The sequence below is a fragment of the Limanda limanda genome, chromosome 20 (genome assembly GCF_963576545.1).
Source record: "Limanda limanda chromosome 20, fLimLim1.1, whole genome shotgun sequence".
NCBI classification, from domain to species: domain Eukaryota; kingdom Metazoa; phylum Chordata; class Actinopteri; order Pleuronectiformes; family Pleuronectidae; genus Limanda; species Limanda limanda.
In genome coordinates, this window is record NC_083655.1 from 8545955 (window position 1) to 8573725 (window position 27771).

The 27771-nt window shown below is 42.9% G+C and overlaps 2 protein-coding genes and 1 non-coding gene across 3 annotated transcripts; 1 reads left to right on the forward strand and 2 right to left on the reverse strand.

Moving 5' to 3' along the window:
- Positions 1-464: 464 nt before the first annotated feature.
- prpf4bb (pre-mRNA processing factor 4Bb) lies at positions 465-8359 on the reverse strand. The gene is made up of 16 exons (XM_061093699.1): positions 8287-8359; positions 6993-7128; positions 5539-6683; positions 5146-5319; positions 4827-4985; positions 4568-4649; positions 4279-4480; positions 3541-3614; positions 3335-3425; positions 3032-3179; positions 2779-2916; positions 2517-2670; positions 2205-2319; positions 1973-2124; positions 1797-1883; positions 465-1681 (listed from the first exon to the last, which is right to left on the reverse strand). The coding sequence occupies exons 1-16, from the start codon at positions 8343-8345 to the stop codon at positions 1478-1480; spliced, it is 3120 nt and encodes a 1039-aa protein (XP_060949682.1). The 5' UTR covers positions 8346-8359; the 3' UTR covers positions 465-1477.
- A 587-nt stretch (positions 8360-8946) lies between these two features.
- Positions 8947-9019, reverse strand: trnav-uac (transfer RNA valine (anticodon UAC)). The gene has a single exon. It is a non-coding gene; the product is annotated as a tRNA-Val (tRNA).
- A 6764-nt stretch (positions 9020-15783) lies between these two features.
- Positions 15784-25724, forward strand: pxdc1b (PX domain containing 1b). The gene is made up of 5 exons (XM_061093677.1): positions 15784-16369; positions 21899-21990; positions 22141-22258; positions 22365-22476; positions 22963-25724. The coding sequence occupies exons 1-5, from the start codon at positions 16114-16116 to the stop codon at positions 23084-23086; spliced, it is 702 nt and encodes a 233-aa protein (XP_060949660.1). The 5' UTR covers positions 15784-16113; the 3' UTR covers positions 23087-25724.
- Positions 25725-27771: the final 2047 nt, after the last annotated feature.

Genomic DNA, 27771 nt, shown 5'->3' on the forward strand with positions numbered 1-27771 from the left:
ACATCTTGCATCACGCCACAACTTTCGAGACCAAGTAAAATGCTTTTCTAAAGCGAGTCTCCAATTATGCTTTTTCAAAAGCTCAAAACTCATGCAATCATTCAAATGGAAATGATGGGTACGGATACTTTTCCTCTGCAGAGAGGGTGCACGAGAGGAAATTGTTGCAACTGGATGCGAGATGAATGGTTTTTTACTTTTGATGCTCGGAGGCTGCAGCAGTGAAGAGTCAAAAACAATCTCTCCCCTGAAAATATTCCATCTCACTCACTCTTCCATCTTCAGACTACACTCACATGCGAGGATCTTCCCCAGCGAATCACTAAAGCACTTCTTGGGACAGTGAAATGTGAAGGTATGTACGCATCTGTTAATCTGCTTAGAAAACACATTGAAATTAATCTAACAACTGGTGTTAAAACATTATCAGGTCCGTGGTTGGGGATAAAAAGAGGAAAAGGGGGTTTGGTTACAATAGGAAACATTTTATTACTAAAAAACATCTTATATTGAAGGTGCTCTCTCAGCAGCGTTTCCACAACTATTCTTTATTGAAATCACAAGAATTGTTTTTTTAACCACTTAAATGGGGGAAAAAAGACAAATTAATCATACATGAAAATTGACAGTAACTATATGGGCTATTTACAGCAGTGGAGAGGAGGTGTGGCTTCAACAGGCCAGCAATTTTTCGGGGTGTGTTAACACACGAGGCTCAAACAGAAGGCACTTGAATGTGAGAGCCTTAAGAGCCGGGGCCGAGCCAGAGAGCTGGAGGGAGGGGAGGGTCAAAGAACAAAAAAAAAAACACGGAAACATCCAGCAACAGAAAACAATGACTATCTGCATTGAAATTATACAAAAAGAAAAAGTCGTAAGGAGTACACATAATATGCATCTATTCCTTCAGCGCAGACCTCAAGGTCTGGATACATGGGGGAAGAGGGAGTCGAGGGGGGAGTGGCCGTCACATGTGGGACACTGATGCACAGACAGAGCATTTACACAGGCCTGCACCACAGGAATCTAGAGCACAAAGGGTGCACATTCAAAAGCATGCATCGCCCCACAATGAGCAATGTGGTTAAAAAAAGAACGATGTATTTAGATGTCTGCAACTGCAACTATGACAAAACTCAGCCGTCTTCTGCTTCAGATTGTTAATGCAATAGACACAGCGGTATTTACAGGAATTATATTCTTCTTTTGAACAGTTTTCAGTCCGATGCCAGTTAAATAAAAAAAGTCCGTGACTGCATTTGTGAAGGGAAGAAAAATCAATGTTTTCGAGGGCTACCATTTCAATGATTTTTTATTTACAATAAAACAGAATTGTGGATCCACGAGGACGAACAAAAACAATCCGGGACGTTCTGAGCAGACGTCTGTGGGCCGGCGGCAGAGTCCCTGTCTGAGCTGGTTTTAGTGGTTGTTTCTCGCCGCCGGCTCTGGGAGTACGTGTGTGGCGTTCAGGGCGTTAGATCTTCTCCTGGATGAAGGGGTGCTGCAGAGCCTGGTTGATGCTGATGCGTTTGGCCGGGTCCAGCATCAGGGTGGAGTCCAGCAGGTCCTTCAGCTGCATCACCTTCTTCCTCTGGTCCTCAGGCAGACGCTGGTGTCCGATCATGTCCGCCAGCAGGTCTTTGGTGGGGTTGATGGTGCTCATCAGCGTCACCTTTTCCTGGTGGTGCGGAGAAATAAAACGAGACAATATAAATAAATAAATACAGAACATGTTAGATATGTAATTGTCAGATTTAAAGATTTGTTTTGTAGAAATGAGTGTGAACACTTACCCTTTCTGTTACTTTGTCGACTTCAATGTACAGGAAGTTCAAGTTCTGATCGAAATGCTGGTCTTTGAACACACCTTTACGGATCATCTGAGGAGACAAAACCACATTATTGCATCAGTCATCACTTCTTGGACAAACAACTATGAGGAGCTGAAATGATATGATGAAATTTCTACCTTGTTGGGCATCTTGCCCTTCAGGTCCATCGCCAGTTTGATCATGTGATTGTTGGAAGATCCAGGAAACAGGATTTTGCCGCTGTACAGCTCGGTCAATGTGCAGCCGACGGACCACATGTCGATGGCGTAGTCGTATGGCTTCCCGATGACTGTAACAGAAACAAACTGTGAGGCAGGTTCAGGCTTTTAAATCGTGAGATCAGTGATTAATAGAAATAATTAAACCTACTGATTTCTGGAGCTCGGTAGAACCTGCTGACCAGGTACGGTGTGATGTCGTTGTCTGCGACGTGGGACGCAGACCCGAAGTCACAGAGCTTCAGAATGGTCTTTGACTCGTTCACCTTGTAAAAACAGACAAACATCAGTATAGATTAGGAATATGAGCAATTAGTTCTATTAGCTGGGATCCTGGTTAAATTCTGCAAAATATAGACCCGTTGAATCGTCTAAATTTCCATTTAATCAACAAGGAGATAAGTTGCTAGGAAAATCCCTTGTTCCTCATTTGAGTATCTATCTTGAGTATTTTAAATCCTACCAGGATATTGTCGGGCTTGATGTCAGCGTGGAGGATGTTGCATCGTTTGAGCAGCTTGAGCGCCAGGAAGAGCTGCTGGCTGTAGGACCGCACGGCCTTGATATGGAGCCCCACGTCTTTGCCATATTTCTTCAGCACCTCTCGTAAATTCATACTATGGAACACAGAATTCAGAAGGTTGTTATCAAGCAGGACCATCGCGTGAATGTTTCAAATGATGCACAGACGGAGAGGAAGGAGGTTGGGTTTCCTCTTTCCGTACCTGAGCGGCTCGAACACCAGACACAGATGCTGCTTGTGGTAGAAGTGTCTGAAAAGACGAAGGCAGTGGAACTTGTCGTCGGGATCTGCGTCGTTCAGCCTCTTGAGGAATTCCAACTCCTTCAAACCCGTCTTCTGCCTGTTCACCAAAAAACATCATACAGGTTGTTCATCAATGCAAATCCAGTCAAAGAAAAGAGCTGCATTTCTAAGCAACTCCACCGGTTTAACATTCGTGTTCTCGGTTCACTCACATGAGCTCGTTGTTTCGTATGATCTTGACTGCCACCTCCTGGCCGCCCCTGGCAGTGTCCCTGGCCCGGATCACGTTGCTGAACACACCCTGGCCCGTGTAACCATACACGTCATAGCGCTTGTCCAGCGTCTCCCCGATGTTCACCCCTAAATAACAGAGGAAAAAGATAAAGTCAACTCAGAATAATCTTTACATTGAAAAATCTAGACAGAAGACACGACTACGTTGCCACAACATCAAACAAGCGTTCATGGATGTTCCCCCTCATTCAGAGTCGTAGAATCCGAGAGAGATCACTTACGGTAGTATCCCTCAGCATCTGTCCAGTTGTCCCTGAGGTTGGGGTTCTCCTTGAAGTCCTTCCCTACGCCTGCTGCTCTCATCCTGGCATTCTGCAGAAACAAAAATCAAGTCAGCGTGTCCTTTTATTTGTCTCTCTTCTAAACCTCCACACCAGGCCAGTAAAATAGACGATAAAAATGCAGAGGAACATGTTGTAATACTCACATCAAAGTCTGCAGCAAACATGTCGTCTGACTCTGTGAACATGTCGGGGGCTGAAGGCTTCTTCGGATTGGCTCCTGGAACAAAGGACAACAGTAAAACACCACATGATGGGTTCGCTCGTTGCTCACGCTGTTGTAAAACTGAATATATCTGGAACATGTGTTTGATTCACATACTCTGCAGAGATCAAAACATGCTGCAGGTGCTGCAGACACACCCAGGCTTTGGATTACAAGCCAGCAACTGAATGAACACATGACAGAGAGAAACAAAATTAAAAACCCCTGCATCACACAACTCTGTGGTTCCTACACAAATCACACCACTTCATTTTTGCTTTTGTTTTGTGTTCTTCACTGGTATCTTTGGACCAGTTTGTATCACAATCACAAAAGTGCCAGATTTTACTCAACTGCAGGGAAGAACCGGTACTGCTGCACGTTTATGGGTCAAGAGAATACTACCAGTCGATGTTCACGTTTGTAAACTTCTTCGGCCGTTTCTGCTGAACTCGTTGTGATGGAACTGGAGAAAACTTGATTGTAAAAGCATTGAAAAATTGCGATTTCCAATATCAAAGAGGGATAATTTTTGTCACATTAGGCCTCAAGCCTTCACAAATATCACCATTACATGTGGACAGCTGCGGTTTAACTACAGAGCACACGTGTAATGGTGCGGTTCATTCAGTTGGCCTTGTACGCCAACACACGAGCCAATGCTGAGCAGGACATTTACCGTCTTTCTCCTGGGCGATGAGGTTCAGCTTGGCTTTGATGTTGTCCTCGAAGGTGTCAAGATTCTCGCGTTCATACTCCTTCACGTCAGCAGCGACTCGCTCCAGGATGTCGTCGGGCGAGGGCGAGCGGCTGCGTGTGCTGCTCTGGGGGCTGCTGGGCTCCGACGCCATGTTGCTGTCATCGTTCCCCACTTTGTATTTCTGTCACGGACAAATAGATGATAAGATTGCAATTCTTTACTGGATGGCATTTACCAAACTGTTAATTCAGAATAATAGTGCACAGACCTGGACGATGGCCAGGCGCTGCTGGCGACGCTGTTCGATCAGAGCTTCTTCGTCTACTTCTTCCCCGTCAAAGTCTTCAAGGCTGAAAACACAAAGTTTGTGTTGAAACATTAATCCATCAAAGAATCTGATGTAAAAACATTTGGCATGAACAAACTCAATCCACTTTTAGTGTGGTGGGATTGGAAGTAACAGGAAATATAAAGATTCTTTTGTTAGTTTCCTTCACATGTAAACTCAGATATCTTCTTCTACTCACACTTCCTCCCCGGAGGACTCCTTGTCGACCTTCATCCCTTCTGACAGACTCCCCTTGAACTTGTCTTCATCTCTGCTGCGCCGCCTCCTTCGATCCCGATCGCGAGACATCGAGCGGCGGTACTGTCTGGGCCGACCATACCGGTCTCTGTCTCCAGCCCTGTGGGGACAAGACGAGAGAAGTCACATTACAACTGGAAAACTGAATGGAAGTTAAGTTAAACACTAAACACTTATTTAAGGTAAAAAAAACAGGTCAGTAGCCTGACAGCCTTATATAACAAACGTTAGATAAACTACATTGTGAAATGGGCCATCACCTGTAAGCCAGTGGAGACCTGCTCCGTCGGCGAGGGGAAGAGCGGGAGCGTCGTCGTGGCGACAGGGATCTTCGTCTCAGAGGCGAGCGACTCAACCTGCGGCGAGCGGGCGCTCGAGGGCTGTTCTCTCGTGACCGGTCCCGACCCGGCCCGGCATCTGGCCTCACGCGTTTCCTGCACAAACATAAGAGACGTTGTTAGATGGGTTGAATTGGACATTCTACATTTAAACCAAACATTTGTTACAATTACAACAGACTTCCAATGAGAGCTTTCAAATACGTCATCTCTTGTTTTTAATCTTCTATTTTTAATACTTAATCGATGTCTTTATTCAATTTGTTATTACATAAAAACCCTGTATAACAAGTCAAACCAGCTCTGGTCACCAACCTTAACGGTGACTCCTGCCGGTCGAGGTCCCTCCTCCTCGGATCTGGTGACCGACTGCGGCCTCTCCTTGGTGGAGACCTGATTCTGGATGGAGAGCTGCTCTGTTTTGACGTCCTGTCCACGGCACTCGCTGCCGACGGCTGGCGTGCGTCTCTCTGGCGAGGGGAAGGACTGCGTTTCCTCGCCGGGCTCTGAGGTCCTCGTCTGTAAGGCGAGCGGTTCTCTTTCCCCGATGACGCGTCCTTGGATGGAGACTTGGCCGGCCGCTTGTCCCGGTCGGCGTCGGGGCGACCCGGCCGCTCTCGTCCAGGTGACCTGGACCGTCGGGGGGGTCTCTCCGGGTTTAATCGGTCTTCCCGCTGAGGAGAGGAACGTTTATCAGTGCGGCCGCTTTTCTCCTCTCCTCTCCACGCAGAGGGAGAGTTGGACTTCTTTCTCTCCTTGGACCTGTCGGCGCTGTCTGAACGCTTCCGATCTTTAGACCTGCTCCTGCCACGGCCTCTGTCCTTTACCCCTGTGTCCTTGGTGCTTTTGGTCACCTTGTCCTGCTTGGACTCCTTCGCAGGCCTGTCCGCTGACTTACTGCGACGCTTGGTGCTGGACTTACTGCCCTCGATTGAGTCCCGTCTCGATTTCCCACCTTTTCCTCCTCTGGGAGATATGGGTTTGCCTGTACTGCCCCTTTGACGCTGCTCTCCATTTCTCACCCTGGCTTCTCCGTCCTCCTCTGATCCGGAGTTATACCCCTGAAGGATCAAGCCCATGCCGGACTGAACCTTGCCCTCCATCAACTGGCTGTCCAGCTCCGCTTTGATCATCGCTCTCTGTTTCTCCAAATCCTCCAGCAAGGCTCTGTCGTCTAGACTGGGATTTCCCGAGGAGGGAGAGGATTCACCTTTTTTATGGCTGGAGGAGGCAGATAAGAGAACAGCAGCCGAGGGAGAGGCGCCTTCTTTGCGCTTGTGTTTCCTGTGTTTATGACGATGTCTGCGTTTGCGGTCTTTGTCCTTGTCCTCGTCAAAGGTGTGTTTGTGCTTTTTGTGCTTGCTGCGATGCTTGTGTTTTTTCCTCTTGTGTTTGGTGCTGCTGCTGCTGTGATGTTTGGGCCCCTCCACTGTCTTCTCACCGTTAGTTTCTGCTTCTCCCTAAGATGAGACAATACATCAGTTGATTCAGGCGTCAGATCATCACAGTAGTCAACATTTTAGATATGTTTTCTTCAGGTTTATGAGGTTGTACTCATCCAGATTGTATGTAGAAAATAGTAGATCACATTATTAGTGAATATGATGAAACAAGAACATTTGGAATTATGGAGTTTAACTTTTCCAAATCCATCTTTATATTCCCAGAGAAAAACTTGGAAAATCAAATTACCAAGAATTTTTGTTGACTTGAATTTAAAATTAAGAGTTTAAGTCACACTCATGACGTCAGCTGTTGTCCACCCTTACCTCTTCCCCCTCTTCTTCTTCCCCCTCTTCTCCTTCTTCTTCCTCAGACATCTCTCCACTGTCCTCATTTCCACTTTTCTCTTGGCTCTCCAGATCCGGCTTCCTGTTTGACGGTGAACAGTCTTCAATGTTGGTGCTGAAAACAACAAGACACTTGAGTTAATTTTAACCAATCGACCGTAATAAAAATAGATCAAACGTGTTGAAGTGAGAAAACATCAGAAGTGTTAATCTGTGTGATATGAACGTGATAGTTTTCGGATGTTGGACCATTTGGTGAAGAAAACAACATTTAAAGTAGTCAGCTCAGACTGTGGGAAACAGGGATGATCGGTAAACACTGGCAGCAGCAGCAGCACTGAATTACACTGATGTCTTTAGCTTGTCAACACACTGAGGACATGAAGCCTGGAGGCTGCTTCATCCTTGTTGTGCCTCCTCCTCACCAGTAACCAATAGCAACCGGGGCACCGGGGAGATCTGGTTGTAGGGGAAACCACCATTTATCAAACTGAGTTAAGGACAGATCAAATATCTGTGGATGTTATATTTCTAAGAATGAAATCACCTTTGCAACAGTGATTCTCCTTCACTATACAATAAGGCAGACATCGTGCTAATGCTAATATGCAGTGAAACCAATGTTAGCACTACACCCACGTTTAAAATAACCTGTAGATCCCCTCTAGCACAACCACGAAACGCTGAGTAAATAGTGGTTACGTAATCTGTTCGATTTACCTATTAACTGCAGAATCGTGCATTTTAAGATCAAAGGCCAGTGACGTACACGTGTTTATTAAAAGTGTTAAAGTCGACCATGTGTCCGCTAGTGCACGTCCCTCGAACCCTTCCCCTCTGAGATCCACCGCCAACACGATCTCCACCACTCATTAGCTCGGGTGCTAACCGCTGCTAGCCGACTGGGAGCTAACAGGCTAACCTCTTCCTGCTAGCCCATGCTAACCCGAGTCCCAGGGTCGCAGCCACACACAGTTCGACCACGTGTGGAACGCGAAGGTAAACACACGACCCCCCCACACCCCACAGTGCAAGTGTTCATGCCCGATGATCAAAGGACGCGGTGGGAGCCACAGAGAGCGTTAGCATGTTAGCTAGCAGCGTTAGCCTGTGGCTGGTGTGTAATTCAGCTAGCTCCAGTTAGCTTCAGCTAGCTCTGGTAACAACGTGAAGCTCGTTCCCGACCCAACAAGCACTTCCTCCGCACAAGAGCACCGGAGACGAGGTCGTGTCTCGATCTAACGGAGGATCCATCTTGAATAAAGTCACTTACACGTGCTCGTTGCCATTATTCATTCTGCTGGACGCGATGTCCATTTCTACGTCGGCCATTTTCCTCAGCTGAGGCGACCTCTTCTTTTCCCACTATTTTGAAAACAGACGTGCAGCGATATGAAAACACAGATGCTCCCCCTGCCGGCCTGGAGGTGTAGTGCAGGCTTTCAAAACTTGGTTTGTATTTCTTCCACCAGGGGGCGCGCTTGTGTTCCGAATTTAATATAATATTATATGTTCTTATATCATACACCAGCACGTGGGTTGATCACTATGGAGGACCATGCATGACTTCAGTCTAAATAAACAAATAAATAAATGTATAAATAAATACAGAAATAAACATAAATGCATAAATAAATAAGGACATAAATACAGAAATAAATAAATATATTCAAGATATTATTTATTCAGTTCTGTATTTCTGTATTTCTTTCTATATTTCTTTCCCTATTTATTTTTTTATTTCTGTATTTATTTCTTTATTTATTTCTGTATTTATTTTACTTAGGTCATGTTTGACAGTCCATAGATCACGGCGTCAATGGTGTCGATGCATTACTGCAATGGGAGAAAGATAAGTCTCGTATATATGATAATAATTTGAACCTGAAGAGAAGTACACTGCTGAAACTGTTTCTGTGCAACAGCAGAAGGATGGTTTCACTGGGGATTGAACCCAGGATCTTCTGCGTGTAAGGCAGACGTGCTAACCACTACACTATGAAACCACTGTATTCACCAGCGTGGACATAGGAATTTGGAAGTCATAACAGTTTCTTTATCTAGCATATGGAGTCTGTGAAGTCCATTAATTTCCCTTACCATTCATTAACATTCATTATCACATTCACACACAATTCTAAATGAAATAAACCCCTTATCTGTTTGGACTGTGGGAGGAACCAGTACCCAGAGAGAACACCCACAGACCAGGGAAGAACATGTAAACTGGTTCTGATTCAGACCAGGAACCTTCTGACTCCTTCATTTCTCCAAAGAATCCAAATGTATCTTTTCCATATAATTCACATTTAGCCCGAACAGTTGAATTTTATCTGGAACAAATTGTCATGGCTCATATTTATAGTATAATCTACTTTGTTGGGTCATATTATGGTTTCTGCTTTTATTTTATTTATGTTGAAGATAGGCGACCCCGTGCAATACTGTATTTTGAACAGTGGGTGGAGCATTAGCAGAGGAAACGCACAGGGGATAAAGATAATTTGTGTGTTTGTCATTGTTATGTTGTGTTAACCTAAATTTGATTTGAACTATGGTCTGTTCTCTACCTGTGATAAGTTGAGTACAGTCTATAAAGGAATGTGTCACCACACTGAGAGATATGCAGCACACTTGCCATTGGTTTACTTTATTTACCCAGAACATGGGTCCAGACAAGTTTACCCCATTAACCCCTCAGAGGCTCAGATGTATTTGGTTGACATGTGTTTTAGTTGGATAACACATCATTGTGAAATGTTGAAATCTCATATTCTAAAGATAGAATTCACTGTTTCCCTCTTCAGAAATATCCATGACAAGACAAGAAAAACAAAGTATCTTGAGTTTTCCTTTGCTCTGCACAATAAAATAACTTTTTCTGAGCTTCTTATTCCATTGATACTCATCAGAGCTGCTATGATGCCTTCATGCAGCAAACAAGTCCATTATCATTATGCTTCTTGGAAAGGAAAAACACAAAATGTGATTGTTTATTGGAAAGAATAAAAACACCAAACACTACATCTGATTTACTGAGTTGCTTCAAAACACTGAAAAGCGATTAACATGGTGAAAAGGATGCAAGAAAGAGTAAAACATAACAAGTGAGCAGCAGCTTCTTAACGCAGCTCATCACTTCACATTCAAGCACTCAGAGCATTGAGGGGGAGGTCATTATCTGCACTTGACAGTTTTACACGAAGCACTAAATCCTGATGTTGTGAAGCACCTGTGGTGGCTCCCTCACAGCAGTGTGAAAGTAATGGAGGCGTCTATATATATATATATAACATCAGTAATTGTGACATCCTGGCAGATGGGGCTGCAGATCTGGCAGACGACAGTTCTGCAGGTGTTAACATCGTCAGTCTGTGTTTTATTTCGATTAAAAATAACTAAAAACTTAATTTGATTCAGTTTCAGATTGTGGAATAAGTTATATAAATGTGAAAGGTTGATGGGACCCTCAGAGTACACAGACGCTCCAGGGACTGTAATTTATGATCTGGGTCCGCTGCTGTGCAGTGCATCTCAGATTTATTCAGTAAAGTCACAAGCTAGAGGTCTCACCAGATTAAAGTGTCACTTGTGGAGATATTAGTTGTTGCATTAGTTGAGACCTCTGTTGCAGAGTGCAGAGTAAATCACAGAGCTGAGCAGAATGAATCTGTGAAGTCTGCAGAAGAGTCTATCTGTGAGTCGTACAGTTTATGATTTATAATGTTGTGCGACCCGTTTGCAAAAGATTTAGCTCGGGCTCCGACTCCCGTTTGACGTTTGCATTTCCATTATTCAACCTTTTTTTAACTCTATGAACTGTATGAACTCAACCAAGTTAATACATCAGCTTCATGGATTTGAACGTAGTTTAAATAAGTCTGTTCTGCAAGTTGGAGAACTTAAAGCAGTTTGGTATTTTGGGAAACTTTTTCTTGCTTAGAACGGTAGACGTTTTACTGTATTTTATAACTGTGAGTTAATATTCTGCATTAATTAGTTTTGATATTTTGTCTGCATGCTTTTATTTATTGTGTTTTCATGATTGTGTTGTCATTGTCACCTGCTTTTAGTTTGAAATGGACTATTTTTATCAGTTTATTTCTTACTTTGATGCTGTCAAAAAAGATGGTTGTGTTTGAATCCAGGATATTATTGTTTCATTTCTGGAAAGTGGAAGGAAATAGTCTATGATTTTTACCCATAGCTACGTTTCATTGTTGGGTGACCTCTAGTGGCTGTAGTAGTTATGACATGAGCAAAAGAGGAAGACAGCGTTAAGTGAAGATCCGATATGAAGGTCAAATGCTGCCATAGTTGAGCCAGCTCAGAATATGCAACCATTGGTCCTAGAAACAATAAGATCTACGGTTGTTCAGGTTCAAGGACGTGTTGGTTCTTTGCCGTACAAACTGTGATAACGTTGCTTCTGGATCAACATTGACACAACTAACTGCACAGATTCCTCCGACCCTGCAGGTCCGAGTCCTGACTGCTGCGGCTGTAACTTCCCCAGCGAGGGAGTAAAGTGATCAAACATTAAGTGAGGCCTCGTCTCTCAGAGCCTCCACTCTCCGAGCTTCACTGCAGACACAATAAGGACGAGGCCATAAACCATCCCGTCCAACAGATGCTCGGTGAAGACAACCACAGTCCATTACAGAGCCCGTTAAAACCCACTCTCTAACCCACTGTCACCCCGGCCCCTGCTCTGCTCGCTGGCTTTTGTCTTCTGCTTCATACGAGGACAGAGTTATGGCTCCGGACGACTTCCACCGAGTGAAGCTGGGCCACGGCTCACAATGCTGCTCAATAAAAAAAGAGAGACCGGCTGCTTCCATCAGCGCAGATGCTCTTTGTTCCCTGACAGATGTGTTCATCTTTATGTTTTTTTCTCAACAGCTTTGCTTTACGAGCCTCCGACGTTTTCTTTTGCCTCAAACATATGGACTTGTCAGAGTGGGAAACTGAGCAAATGGGATGTGAGTAAAGTGAGTTTGAATCGGTAGATGGTTTCACTGTATTCATCACAGAGGATTTGAATCCACAGCACGTCCATCGCTGCAGGTTCAGGGTGTGTCAGTTTCAGGGAGGGAGAGACAGATTAGAAGACAAGAGCTGTGCAATCTTCATCTTCCTCTTCGGAGCTGTAAAAGTTCATGTGGGTGATAATCAAGCCTCCAAATGTAAGTGTAGAAAACTGTGCTGTAGGTCAAGCTCCCAGTTAACAAAATACACAACGTAAATAAGATGGAACACGGAGTACTGAAGCTTGTTTTAAATTTCATTTTATAGGATATCTCAATTTCCCCTGTTAGTAAACCAAGGTGTTATTAAAACAGGCTGCGATACTCAATCATCCTCCCTGAAAGAATAAAGACTTTCTTCATCTATTCATGTTCACGCCCCATATTTACGAATTATAAGTTAACCACTAGCAGCGGTTATGGTAATTATGATGAAAGCAAATGAGGAAGTCGGGTGATGTTGTACAAAGAGCAAACAACTTTAAAGTTCAGTGACATATTTCTCAAAATGTAAAACTTGGGGTCTGAGATGTTCTCAATTAAAAACCCTCTCCCTATAACTGTTAATTTAGTCGTGTGCCGTTCTTGATCAGGAGCTAATCTTGAATTAATCCCATCCTCACCTACTACAAATCCAAATTCTTATCTCAAACCTAACCCCAGTTAGGTTTGAGATAAGAATTAACCCCAGTTAGGTTTGAGATAAGAATAAGATAAGAATTCTAAGATTCTCCTAAAAGAGACCAGATCTTTAAACACATTTTCATTTGGAGGCACAAACTCTCCCTCTATCTGATTCCAGTCTTTTCTTTTACAAACCAACCATTAGCATGTGCTCCTGCTCACTCATTTCCCCCCACAGAGTTCTGGCCTCTGCTGCATGAGAATGGGTTTTAAGGGTGAGTGGGCAAAAGTCTATTTTTCCATTGAAAGTCGATTCTTTTCGGAGGAGTTTCGTCGGAATGAGGCAGAATGTGCTGAGTCTGTGAATGTGGTCAGGCCGCAGATTGAAGCCCTGCTCCAGACTTACAGATCCAATGATTACACAAGGGGAAGAAGGGATTCTAAATAACACTCTGCTGGTTTCTCCACGAACGACAAAAATCCTTCACCCGTTTCTGCTTTTAGAAATGTGCATTCAGGATCAAGTAAATGATCAAATCCATGTATCCATGTAGGTCAGCCCCCCCTATAGATCAGTGCTTGACCATAAAGCAGGTGGGACCTCGATGGGTTTTCAGGCTAAGCACTGTGTACAAATATTGTGTATTAATATCAGTATGAGCTCTGTTGATGTTGAAATCGTATTGAGACGTGTTAAGAACGGGTGAGACAGAGTTTTGAAGAGCTGAGTCATTGGACAGCTCAAACCACTAAACCAGCTCGCTCTTTCTTTGGTATTTGTCTAGAATGTTCTTCCGTGTTTATTGTGACTATTCGACCACTAAATGTGTTGTGTTCCTGTGCAGACAGTAAACAAAAGGACTCATTCAACACAACGCAGGGTTGCTTTCCTGCTTAACTACAGTGGAGTTGGTTTTTCACCAATTCAAAACCATATTTATCGTTGTCTGCTCTTGTCTGAGTAGCTACGTCGCTTATTATCTTCGACTCCCCTGAGGTCGGTGGTGTGGTACCAGTTTGGAGTTATACTCTAGTATTGTCTGGGTATTTTTGGCGAGTAAAGACAATGTGATCATATTTTCCAGGGCGACTCCTCTCCGCGGGTGTAGATGCTTCATGTGACTCAGCATCTCACACCTGGACCACAACATGACATGACACAACATTCAGCGTTGACCCGAGCAGCTCGACATCACCGGGCATCACCGTCGTTTCCTCTCCGCTGTGTCATCTCTGCTGCGTATTAACGCTCGGTATCCGAAGGAGCTCATTTGTAACTTGATTCCATTCCTGCTGTAAACAATCACAGGGATGAGTGATCCTGTAATTTTTGCATTGCTCCAGAGCAGTTGTAATATTAATAGGATATTTAATAGCACTGTCATTAAGCACAAGGGGGGGTTAAGTAGCACAAAGCTATGCAGAATGCAGGAATTAATTAATTTAGCTACAACAAAACTGCACTGGAAGTCTGTTTTGAAACGTATATTTTGTTTCATGCTATTAAAGTAAGATTTAGTTCAGAAGAGAAGAGGAGCATTCAGCCCATAGACTGTAGTGAAGCTTTACATGTGGTTGACAACGTGGAGCTTTGGAACCAAACAGCAGCATCTTCTCTGCAGCTCTTGGCAACAGGGAGCCACGACAGAGCCGAATATAAAACTGTCAAACGTCAGAGGACATCTCCTTGGACTGGTTCGTGTGGTAAATTGGAACTTTATGTTTTCCTGACTGGCTGCATTCCCTCGGTCGGAGCACTAACTTTTCCAAAGCGAGACCGAAACACTCGCTGAGGCACAATTGCAGGAACGGAAAAGAGGCACTAAGGCCTAGTTTTAAATCAACCATCTGCTGCGTCTCATAAAATGCAACATGGCCGTCAGAGCTCGATCACTGCATAGCACATAAAGGCTACATGCATGTATGTGTGTGTGTACAGTAACATGATATCTCTACTGTATTGATATGAATTGCTTTTACCAGAACTGTTTGCAGGCAGTCCCTTTCCCACAGAGCAGTAGTTAATCATCCCACAGCTGAATCGTCATTACTTGACTTGGCCACGACTTCCTGTAAAGCTCTGGTACGCTGCTCTCTCCACTCAGGGAAACATTAGTGAGCTGCTCAACGGAGCCACACACGGCAAATCAGCTCCTTTTTCCAGCCACAGTCGTTCACGTTTGACTGAAACAGTGAAAACGAGAGATACACGAGGAGAGAAACCACAAATCCTGCACAGGGCAAATTGATTTTGATGGATTTCAGTCGTTGGGACGTTAGGCGGCCTCTTCTAAGAATTTTGTCCTGTGGTTATTTCCAAGCATCTCATTTCAAGATTAAATGTGGCTCGCTGGTTTTGAGACGTGGCCTAGAAATGCAAAGGAAAGGAAAATCCAAAATAAGATATCTTCTTTGTTTTGCACCTTTTTCTCCAAATCATAACTGAGCTCAATTTAAGATCAATATGACATTTAGACTATTTTCTCATATCTTAAATTTAGCTCCTGAGAAACAGCCTTCAAATTGTCTCTGTTTTCTCATCAATCAAGGTCTTGAAATGCTCCTATTTCTGAATCTTTTAAAATCAACTTCTGAGATGAATGGGATAAAAATAAGATACAGAAGAAAACACAACACAATATATGAAATGTGTCTTATTGGTCAAATTAAAGTCTGTAAAAAAACTCAGAAAATCCAACGAGCGGCATTACTCCTGATCAGGATCATTTGTATACATGAAGCCTCTTCCACCTTATTTATATTCCATATTTTGTATAGTTTTAATCTTATATTTATAAACCCTACTCTATCTATAAATCTATCTTTTTTCTAAGAGGGAAGTTTAGGGAGAATCAAATTCAAATATAGTAATATTCAAACAAAAACATGATTTATTATCCATGTGGCAGATAAAACCCAATTGTCAGCATTTTCTTAAGACTGTTTAACAGCTGGAAGTAAAACCTAAGTAGAAACCGGGTGAAATCACCTTTTCTCCCCTGATGATAAATCAAATGGTTTTGTTTTTGCCCCTGTTGTCAAAGAGGGAGGAGAAGGAGGGAGGGAGGAGGAAACTGAGGCTGGAAGGAACAGCAACATCCAGACAGTGAGGAGTGAAACGCAGTGAGGATTTGAGAAGCAACACTTTCTCACACGGAACCTTTTCTCCTCTGGATGTCCTGGATGCCGAAACAAAGTGTCCCACAGATCGATACACTGTTGCAGCAGGGGCGTTATTATCTGTGAAGTGGGTTTGTTCTATGATGCCACGTTGAGATGACGCCTGTGATGACCTGAGCAGCTGATCCTCCGGACTCTGACCAACTTCTCTCGTCTTTCACTCCACTTCTTCTGGATTCCTTCCTCCTCCGGGTCCTGTCTCCTCTTCTCCGGGTCCTGTCTCCTCTCCTCCCCGGCGTCCCCATGGACTGACGGCCGCTACCGGAGGAATGGCATCGGCCGTGTTCGAAGGCACGTCGCTGGTCAACATGTTCGTCCGGGACTGCTGGGTCAACGGGATCCGGAGACTCATCATCAGCCAGCGGGGCGAGGAAGAGGAGTTCTTCGAGATCCGGACCGAGTGGTCGGACCGGAACATTTTATACTTGCACCGCAGCTACTCGGACCTGGGCCGGCTCTTCAGGAGACTGCTGGAGTCCTTCCCCGAGGACACAAGGGACCTGTCCGAGAGTCCACTCATAGAAGGTATGAAGACAAAGCAGCAAACTCACAGACGCACTCACTAAATAGCCATTTTAAATCATCACCAGGGGCGCAGCTACAACTTAGGGGGGCCAGGAGGTACTGGGGCCCCCCTGCCGGCCCCCCTTCAACTTTCAAATGTTTTCTCCAGGACTGCAACTTAGTAGTAATAACCTGCTAAAGGGATAGTTCATCCAAAAATGAAAATTCACTGATTTTCTATGTCATCCAAGCGTCCGGAAGCCCTGACATTAAAATGTTACTTTATCGCTACAATCATTGTTTACTTTGTTGCAACATAAATGCTGGAGATGTTCTGATACCAGCATCGGAAATGCGACAAAAACCTCAGAAAAATGTTGGTGTCAGGCATCGACGAGTACGCAAATCTATGTACTAATCTAAAACCACTTCTTTGAAGTTTTCTAGTTTCAACCAGATAAAACTGCAATTTTCTTAACCGCTCCAAAACAGCAGTTGTGCTGAAAAGAGATTATTTTAGTTTTATCCTGAGTTAAAATGTCAGTAATGATCAGCGCTGGTATCGGATCAATACTTGAAAAAGAATGGTATTAGAACATCTCTAAACAAAATGCGACTCAGTGGACCGTAATGTTTGTACTTCTGTCAGAAGCAGTCGCGGATTCTGTAGAGGAAATCTTTATCTCTGCCCACACAGGAAAACCCCTGCAATTATATTCCTGTTTACATCTTTTCTCAGATAGAACAACAACAGCTGCACACTTCACATTTTTGTTGATCATAGTCAGACCCTGTGATCACAACAGCTGTGTGGAGTAAAACTAAAAAAAACATCTCTAAATGCCCAACTGAGGGCATTTCTTCTCTTCTACTGTAGCTATAGATGCAACTAGTACTATCGCATTATAAATAGAATTCAATTCAAAGCATTGAAATGATTTGGCTGATGGTGATTACGGAGGCTGAATGAAAGAAGGAAAACACAGTCGATTGGATTTTAAGGGCTGATCCAATCAATGAGGTTTATTTGCTTTTGTTTGGACAGTTTAATAATTAACAATACAGATCACATGACCACAAGACCAACCTGCTGACAGCACGTTTCTAAACCGGGTCAATATTTAGGACCTTCGAGTCTGAGGGATCTGAAACTTCCGATTTTATAGGTCACCCTCTTTCATGGGGAAATATAAAAACGTCCAACTCTGATTTCCTTGTGGAAATTCTCTCTCTGCATCATTGTGTTCTGGAGCAGTGGAGGTTACTGGGCTGTTTGGGCTCTGGGGCCAGTGCATTGATCGAAGGCCACAGCAGGAACATTCATAATGACTAATGCAGGTGCTCAGTGTGTGAGGGACACAAACATACTTAACATACTTTTCATGGACAGGACCAGGGCTCTGATATATATTGTAAACCCAGCTGTGAGGTGACAGTGTTTTGTTTTGCCCCAGAGTCCGATTTGAAACGTGAACATTTAAGATTGCATCGCCACGTTTCACTAACAACTGAGAATGTATCTCCTTTTTTCCTTCTGAGATCTGAAACTGAAGAATTCATTTCGGTTTATTTTAGGTTAAGATTCCTGATTATTTTATTTTGAGAAAATTATACCATCATCCATGACTGAAATTAAACAAATTGTCCGTCAGATTAAAAATTGCTGTGGAATCTATTTGAACTCTTCAGCAGAGTTTGAAGCAGAGCTTTGTATCTTGCCATAAGTTGAACCTTTGGCCCTGACAGTTTGGATCTGGCCCTGTGGTTCCCTGAGTTGGCCAGTAGCTTTGGCTGAGCTTCCTCTATGTGCACGATCTCCCCACTCTGTCTCTTTGGCACTTCCCCTTCTGGTCTCAACACACTGAGTCTATATGCATGTTTTGGAAACATCTCTTCAGCGGTGACTGGAAAGCTTTACTTCCTGTCCAGACGCTTGACAGGTCTGTTGACAGCTCGCTGCCTCGTCGCCGCCAGTAGAGTGTGCAGTGCATTTTGGGAAGAGATATCAGATCTCGTGATTCACTTCACCTCTTTCTTGACTGTATCTCTGGCTCTTCATGTCCTTGTTACAGCTGAAATATAGACGGAGCTGTGATATCGGTGCTGAGGCAGACGTCAAGCCGGTTTGACAGTTACATTGATTGAAACAAGGTTAATAACATTCTCTAGTGGCATTTCCTTAACTCCTACCTCTGCTCAATATTTCATTTGCATCCCTTTTAGTTGCCGCTCAGATTGAAAGTCCTGAGACGAATTGTAGCTCCGGCCTCTCTCAGTCCTCTCTGCTCCGGTCTCCGGCTCATGTTTTCCTGTTTCTCTGCTGCACCCAGGCAACAGGGCCGACATGCAGAGCTTCAGACTTACGTCATGCTGATGGGGGCAGGGGCGGCGGGGGGGGCGGGGGGCTTTCAGAACTTCCCATATTTAGTCGCTCCGGTCGGCGAAGGCCTTGTAACACTTACCGTCCATGTGACCTCAGAGTGAACACAGACGGGAAGAGACTGCTCACATTCACTGTGAGCTGGTAATGTAGATTGTAGATACTGTGTCTGAAATCACTCACCTTATTATTCATTGCTGCATTTATTAGAAACAGTTTATTAATCATCATATTACTAATTTAGAAGTCTGTTAAAGGAGAAGCATTAAAACGCCTAGATTCTAATCTTGCTCATTTCTTTAGCCGTTAAGTCAATTAAAGTAAGAATATGTAACTTTGCATTATTTTTGTTTTAGTTCTAATATGCTCAGAAATGCCTTAATGTAATTTGTACGGATTTTACAAACATGTTTATTAGTTTTATTGTTTTGTGCAGCTTTTATGCTAAGCTAACTTGACGCTTGCCGTAGCTTTAAATCTACAGATATAAAAGTGGTATCAATCTTCTTTTGGCAAAAGAGTAAATATTCATATTTCCCAAAATGTTAAATTATTGCTTTAAACTCTAGGTGATTTTGTAATGAATAAAAAAAATAAACGGTAAAGCAGATACGTCCACTAAGGCTGAACAATTCTACACACAACATATAATGGGTTCTTCCCAGACCGGCCTTTTTTTGGGCTGAATCCTGCAAACAAATATATATATTTATGTTTTGGTAAATTGGTTATGTAATTAAAAAAAACTGTCATTAATGAAATATTCTGCACTGAGTCTTAAATAAAGTGCAGTAGGTGGATATCGACTCTGTAAACACTAACAGTGCTGGTGATTGTAAACACAGTTCACAGAGGTTTCTTCTCCTCTGCTTGTTAACTGAGGCTCCCAGAAATAACCCAGTGACTAAACTGCGGTGAGTTCGTGGTGAGATGATGAACCGTTGTGCTGCCCACATGTGCTCATCAGAAGTTACATGTGAAATAACTGCTTTTTACAACATCTTAGGACAGTTCTGATGTGATGGAGGACGAGCTGGACCCCGTGATGTGAAGCCACTCGACCCGTGTTATTCAGCTAATACAGTAAATAGAGGGGCTTGCCATCACGGCACGCTGACGGAGAACTTTGTAATTTTAGTGTGGAATTACAAAAAAACCCTACAAATTTCATCTGGCATCGGTGTAATTATTGTCTGTGTTAGATTTTATCGGATTGGTGCATTAGGTCCAGACAATTTAACAGATAACCAAGCGTGACGGCTATTAGGAAATAACAAAGATTACAGATAAGTCGTAGTCTCTGGAGGATAATTCTCTGCGAAACCAAACAAATGAATAATCACAGAGAGAGGACAAACATTTTTATTGATTTATTATTTATAACACAAGGACCACTGTCCTCTACTCGCCAGCAAACTCATGCAGGAAATATACTCTTTCACAGGAAAAATGGAGGAAGTAGAGACTAGTGAAAACATGGTTAGTTGTTAATGTCAGTTTCTATAAAGACGTTTTCCAGGGAACCAGCCTGTCATAACAAACACAAAAAATTAGAGATACACACAGATGACTTTGATGTGCAATGGCTCAGGGAGAATATTCTATCGACAGTGATTTTTAACATCTTCGCCTGCATCTGTGTCTGTTTGTATTTCAGCGATTCATGTGCCACATAGGTGCAGTTGGAGTGTCACTGTTAAACCACTGCAGCACAGACTCCACACAAAGTCACACAAAGTCACAAAAAGTCACGAGTGCACACACGTATGAGTTCCGGGCTATTTCCACAACTAATTAGTGAACTCGTGTAAATCTCACATCTCTTTTATTCCAGGTTCTCAGCATCTTTCCTCCACGATGGCGTTAATATAAGAAAACCTTTCAGCTGGTTAAAACATTTTGCGTCTGTGTGATGGCAACGTCTACGTGTTGCCTCTGCAGCCTCTTATTAGAAATGTGTGCGTTGAGAAACTGTGACAGCACAAGCCATATCTACTGTGGTTAATGCGATTAAATCTTGTGCAACCTGCACCGAGCTATTGCAAAAATAACGACTCGTACTTCCCCTTTGCTTGTTGGTATATTTTGTCATTTTTCAGACATGCCGCCAAGTAAACAGAAGTAATACAACTACTTTCACACAGACACATTTTAAATTGCAAACTAGGTATTTACTTACACTTGTAAAATTAGAGTCTGGATAATTATATTACAAATAAAATTGATCGTTACCAGCTCCAGTTTGTTTAACGGTTACATAGTAGTTTTGACCCAAGCTTATTATCTGTAGTGTTTTCAGTCTAATTTTCATCGTGGAGATGATCCAGAGGAAGTTTGAGGTCTAGGTGGTAGTGTCACTGGGTTCCTAGTGATGATGTAACTGCCCGATCACTCCTCACATCTTCCCCCCCCGGGTATGATGTCATCAGCGTGGGCCATTATTAATGGATGAGCTTGTGACTGTGCATACTGCTGCTTTCAGCTCTCACTCAGTGATTCCATGCAACAGTGTGCGACTGCGTTTCGTACACGAGGCAGATCCTCGTCAGTGCTGCGTCAGTCGTCATCCTTGTTATTCCTCCTCACCACTTCCCTTTGTCAGTGAAAATGATGCTCTGCCTGCTGCCTTCCACTGAAAGGACAGATTCTTCACTTCCACCACCTCCTCATTACATTCCTAGCTCGATGCCGGATTAACATGTTGTGAGCACAGACCCTGTTATTACTTTCCTCTGCAGATTGACAGTATCACTTATCTCCGAGCTCTGTGTTCTCGTCCTGCAGACAATGATACGTCTATTTCACTTCCCTGTACTTGGGGCATTGTTAATAAAAGGTTACTTGATAAAACACTCTACCACATTTTCTCCTGCATTCACAAACCTGTCTGTCCTCGTGTGTCCTGACCTATGGACGGATAATAGTCTGATGGCAGTAAAGGTCAGAGCAGCTGCCCTTTCTTTATCAAACTTTCTATTTGATTTCAATGTTGCTCTGCGTCTGGGGTGGACGGGGGTATATAAATATTTTCTTACCATTACACGTGTGACACGATAACATCACAACCTGAATATGATAAGCTTCACAAATATGACATTAATTACTGGGCTGTTAAAACATAATTCCACACTTGTCCAAACACTGTATTGTGTTTTTTTGGTTTGTTTCAGGACTGGTAAAGATCAAGGAGGCAAAGGACATCGAAGAGAAGCTGAATGAGGTGGAGCGATTACTGAAGAACGCCATCAACATGCCATGCAAGGTGGGTCATTCAACTGTTACCCTTCAAATAACAATTATATCTGTATTTTATCAGCTTGTGTGCATTAACGATTGCTATTTTCTGAGGCAGATGTTGGGAAACTTTCCTCCAAGAGGACTAAATAACAAAAAACGAATCCCCTCTCTCCAGTATTCCAGGTCGGAGGTGATGTTGACGTTCTTCGAGCGGTCACCACTGGACCAAGTGCTGAGGAATGACAAGGTCCACAGAATCCAGCCGTGCTTTCAGAGTCCAATCAAGATATCAGGTAGGCGTCTCGTACCCGAGAGCCGGGAGACGTTAGGGGTCATCATGATATGATTTCGCCTTAATGTCATAATGACCTAATGGGTGATGTAATGCTGCACTTTCAGAAATCATGAGGTCGAATGGATTCTGTCTGGCCAACACAGAAACCATCGTATTTGATCACAGTATCCCAGAGGAGAAGGAGAGGCCTCCGTCCACCGACTCTGTGGAGCATACGTACGTATTAAGATCACTCCCTAACACTTGATATTTATAAATAAAAAAACAATCTAGACATGAGTTACACACCCGGGGGGGTTAAACTATTTGCAGCATAGCATAAATTCCTTGCTTGTCTTCCGCATATGTAAGGATTTCCTTGTTTGCTCCTGAGTGTACAGTAAGTGCTTTGTTGAGTGAAGAAGCCCTTGACTGTGAAACAACCCCAGGACCATCCACCCCCCTCCCCTTAATGCAGCACAGGAAGTGTGTCTGTGCACCGTTTCCTTCCCTGGGTGTGTGTAGGAAGTAAATGAGGAACACATTCCTCCTGGTGATTGTCACAAAACAACATTTTGCATCACTCTCAAATAGCTGAAATGGTTTTGCAGAAGCTGTGCAGAGGTAGCTCAGGGTTTTAGCTCAAAGGGATCGAACTCTTTTGATTCCCAGGTCAGACTCCATGCTGTCCTTGCAGTCATGTGTCTGTTGTTGTGTCGCCAGGTACGAGGACGGAACCGAGTTTTTGCAAATGGAATCAGACTTGGTTGATGAGGATTCAGAAGCGTATGTCACCAACCTCTCCTACTACCATCTGGTCCCGTTCGAGACCGACATCCTGGAATGAGGATGTAACACGACAGACAATGGACGGTCCATGTTGACATTGAGGATTTCATACTCTAAAATGGATCCAAGCTATGCAGTGCTGCACATAGCTGCTCCAGTTAATGCTGCTTCAAGTTTTATCGCCCATTTTTATCGTCGGGCAGCTGCAAATCATGCACCGAGACATTGAGATAATGTGATGTCACCAGGGTGCCTTGTCCACAGCCTCGTCCACAGCCTTACCTGAGTGTCAAACCAGATCAAAATAAGATGGAAATACAAGACTTCAGATTATGGAAGGTGTTCATCATGTGATGGAACCTGTGGAGGCCAAAGTTGATGTCCTCAGGTCCCATGACCACTTTAAAAGAACTGCATTTTTATACACCAATCACCACAAGGACGAGAACTTCACATCAAATTGAGCTTATCGGACCATCGACTGTTACTTTTCTGAATCTACCAGCTGTCCTCCTGTTTCTACATCTTCCATAATCGGATATAGTTGTTACGCGGAGATCTGCAAAGCATCTGGTTCCTCTCCTTCAAGCTGCTTTGCACAGTGTTACCACTCTGCCGTTTGATTTGCTGTGGGAAGACAGGAAGCTGTCATGAAGCTCTGTGTATCATCTTTATTTATGTTCCACCAGCATTTAGGACGTTCTTTTAATATACCAGCTTAAAATTATTTTTCTTTTGTTGCCGTATTATGCAGTAAATTGTTTGACATGAGATTTTCCCTAGATCCAGGTGAAACAAGGCATACATAGCTACCTCTAAGCTCAATAGATATAATTTATGGCAATTTAGCCATCTAGATTCAAGATAAAACTAATTTTAATGACTTAAATCTGCAAAAATGAAATGTATAGCTTGATCTATAGATTTTTTAAGATTCTTCAAGAACATTAGGTAAGAGGACGCAATAACTGATGATGGGAACAAGGGCTTAGTTGTGCCAAAAGCCAGAGTGTGGTGCTAGAGATCAGACATCGCCCTAAGATGGACACCAGCATGAAGCCCGAGCTGAATGAGATGGGTCTGACATGTGGAGAAGGCCCAACAGGAAGCCCAGGACAGACCCAGATGGAAGCAGATCTTCTTCTGCCCCTCAAGGGACAAAGAGGACTTAATAATGATAATAATAATACATATAATAATAGGTTTTACATAGCTGCATTTGCTTGCCTCTGTTTCACTCGGTTCTTCGGTTAGTGTCAAGTTAAAGAACATGAAGTAAATATTAAGTGCCATTATCATTTTCTTACAACACTCTCTTTCCAAAGTCAGAAGTTAATTCTGCCTTTTTGGACTCTGGCGAGAGTTTTCAGAGACGTTTTCTCAGAATAATAAAATATGAATATCTGTTCATAGTGTCGCATGTAACGTCGCTTATTTTGTTGTTTATAGTCCAATATTTTCATGTATCGGAGAATGTGTGTTGCCTTTAGCTGAACAACTGAATCATCTCTGTTGCCGGCTGGTGAAATGGGGCAAAGAGTGCTTTGTTTTGTGGGTCAGTTGAGGTCGTATGTGACCCGCTCTGCAGGATGACGTGAGTGGGTTCCAGCAGACATCTGACTGTGGGAGTCTGCAGCTCGCTCTGCGAGCAGGGAAAACAAGTCCTCCCTTTTTCTAAGGAAAAACAACCTTGCTGTACTTTCTAGGAAAAGAGACTTGATTAAAATTCACGCCTTTTCTGTGTTTTATGGCTTCTCGCGCAATAAGAAGAGTGTTTTCACTTGTGTAACTGAAGCTGTGGAGCCCAGCGGAGCATCACAGGGGATTTGAATGCAGCTGAAATGTACAAATTACATTTTTGTGTCATGTAAAGTGCACGGAAGCCCATCGACATTCATTGTGTTGTCAGTGCAGAAGTCATTGTGGCCGTACAATACAGGCTCACAGCTTGAGTCCAGTTTTCCACCCTCCTAAACACAAAGGCCTTCGAGCCTCACACTCTTGGCACGCAGGACACACAGGATGGTCCTCGGCGTGAGTCTGTTTTGTAACACAGTCATGATCACGACTCGCCCCGTGAGAAAGTCCAGCTCTTTCTCAGGGTGTGAAACTGTTTCATGCTCTTTTTTTTATTGTTCTGTCTTTTCTCCAAGAACGACAGATATTCTTTTAAAAAATAAAGGTTTCCTCTTACACAAAGTATTGGTGAAGATGATTCAGTAACAAGAAACTGTATTTGTTTAGATTTTCATGCCAAGGCCACAGTTTCTCTGCTGATTGATGTTTCCTATAAAGATCAGAATATTAACACTCCTCCCTCTTTGGTCAGGGTCATATAAACATTCTGCCACAGTTTCCATGAAGTTATGATAAAATGGTACTCAGCTGACAGGAATGAGTACCAGGATGCTCCGGTCTCAGCAGTTTTAGTGAATATTTTTTAAAACATTTATTTTCTAAACTCCAGCCACACTCTGTGAAGCCACCGTTCTACGTGTCTTATGTTTTAGTGTTTGACGAGAGATGTTCTGATGTGTCAATGTTTCAAAAAGACTGAAGATAATGTTTATTATAAGATGAAGTAGCCACTTGTTTAATAACTTAAATTTTTTATTAAGACAGTATTAGATACATATTATTATTCTCAACGCTTCTCGGAACAAATGAATATGTTTTCAATAAATTGTGAAAAGCATGATGGGAGTTTGCATTTTATGAAACTTTTATTTCTCTAAATTTCAAAGGGAAATATTTCATAGCATCATATAATATATCTAATTTACAATACAGTGATACAGATTAAACTAAACAAGAAGTACAACAGCCTCTTGGAAAACATGTCAATATTTTGTAGTCGTTTTATCCATCAAGTTATTCAAGAATATGCAAAAAAGTGTACAAATATTGTCCCTGTTACTTCTGAAGGTAAAACTTTATTAATTTGTCAACAAGCAGTGGAGGGTTCAGCCTGTAGGTTAAATGAATTGATCGTAGAGTGCACCCTTGTGGTGAGTATCTGTAGTCACCATTGGGATCTCTATATTATTTCAGTTAGTTAAATACATCTTATTGTTAATAAACATGATTAGAAATTTAAAAATCAGAATTATTACTTATTTATGGTCCCTAATATGTTTTTATCATCTGACTGTGTGGTTATCTATCTTGCGGCAGAGCTCAGTAACCATATACAGGACTGTCTCAGAAAATTAGAATATTGTGATAAAGTTCTTTATTTTCTGTAATGCAATTAAAAAAACAAAAATGTCATGCATTCTGGATTCATTACAAATCAACTGAAATATTGCAAGCCTTTTATTCTTTTAATATTGCTGATAATGGCTTACAGCTTAAGAAAACTCAAAAATCCTATCTCAAAATTAGAATATTTCCTCAGACCAAGTAAAAAAAAGATTTATAACAGCAAAACAAAATCAAACATTTGAAAATGTCCATTAATGCACTCAGTACTTGGTTGGGAATCCTTTTGCACGGATAACTGCATCAATGCGGCGGGGCATGGAGGCAATCAGCCTGTGGCATTGCTTAGGGTTTATGGATGCCCAGGATGCTTCAACAGCGGCCTTTAGCTCATTTGCATTGTTGGGTCTGGTGTCTTTCAGCTTCTTCTTCATAATACCCCACAAATTCTCTATGGGGTTCAGGTCAGGGGAATTGGCAGGCCAATCGAGGACAGTAATGCCATGGTCAGTACACCAGTTACTGGTGGTTTTGGCACTGTGGGCAGGTGCCAGATCATGCTGGAAAATGAAATCCTCATCTCCATAGAGCTTTTCAGCAGACGGCATGTAGTGCTCTAAAATCTCTTGGTACACAGCTGCATTTACTCTGGACTTGATGAAACACAGTGGACCAACACCAGCAGCTGACATGGCTCCCCAAACCATCACTGACTGTGGGAACTTCACACTGGATTTCAAGCAACTTGGATTTTGCTCCTCTCCAGCCTTTCTCCAGACTCTGGCGCCTTGACTTCCAAATGAAATACAACACTTGCTTTCGTCTGAAAAGAGGACTTTGGACCACTCTGCAACTGCCCAGTGCTTCTTTTCCATAGCCCAAGTCAGACGCTTCTTCCGTTGTCTTGAGTTCAGAAGTGGCTTGACCATGGGAATACGGCTATTGTAGCCCATTTCCCGGACACGTCTGTGAACAGTGGCTTTTGATACCTGGACTCCAGCTTCAGTCCACTGTCTTTGAAGCTCCCCCAAATTCTGGAAGCGACCCTTCTTCACAATGCGGTTAAGGCTGCGGTCATCTCTCTTGGTTGTGCAGCTTTTCCTGCCACATTTCCCCCTTCCAACAGACTTTTTGTGGATGTGCTTTGAAACTGCACTCTGTGAACAGCTTGCTCTTTGAGAAATTTCTTTTTGTGTCTTACCCTCCTGATGGAGGGTGTCAATGATGGTCCTCTGGACAGCAGTCAGATCAGCAGTCTTCCCCATACTTGTGATTTAGTTTACTGAACCAAGCTGAGTGTTTTTCAAGGCTCAGGAAACCCTTGCAGGTGTTTCGAGTTAATTAGACGATTCAAGTGATTAGTTGAATACCCTACTAGTATACTTTTTCATGATATTCTAATATTTAGAGATAGGATATTTGAGTTTTCTTAAGCTGTAAGCCATAATCAGCAATATTAAAAGAATAAAAGGCTTGCAATATTTCAGTTGATTTGTAATGAATCCAGAATGCATGACATTTTTGTTTTTTTAATTGCATTAC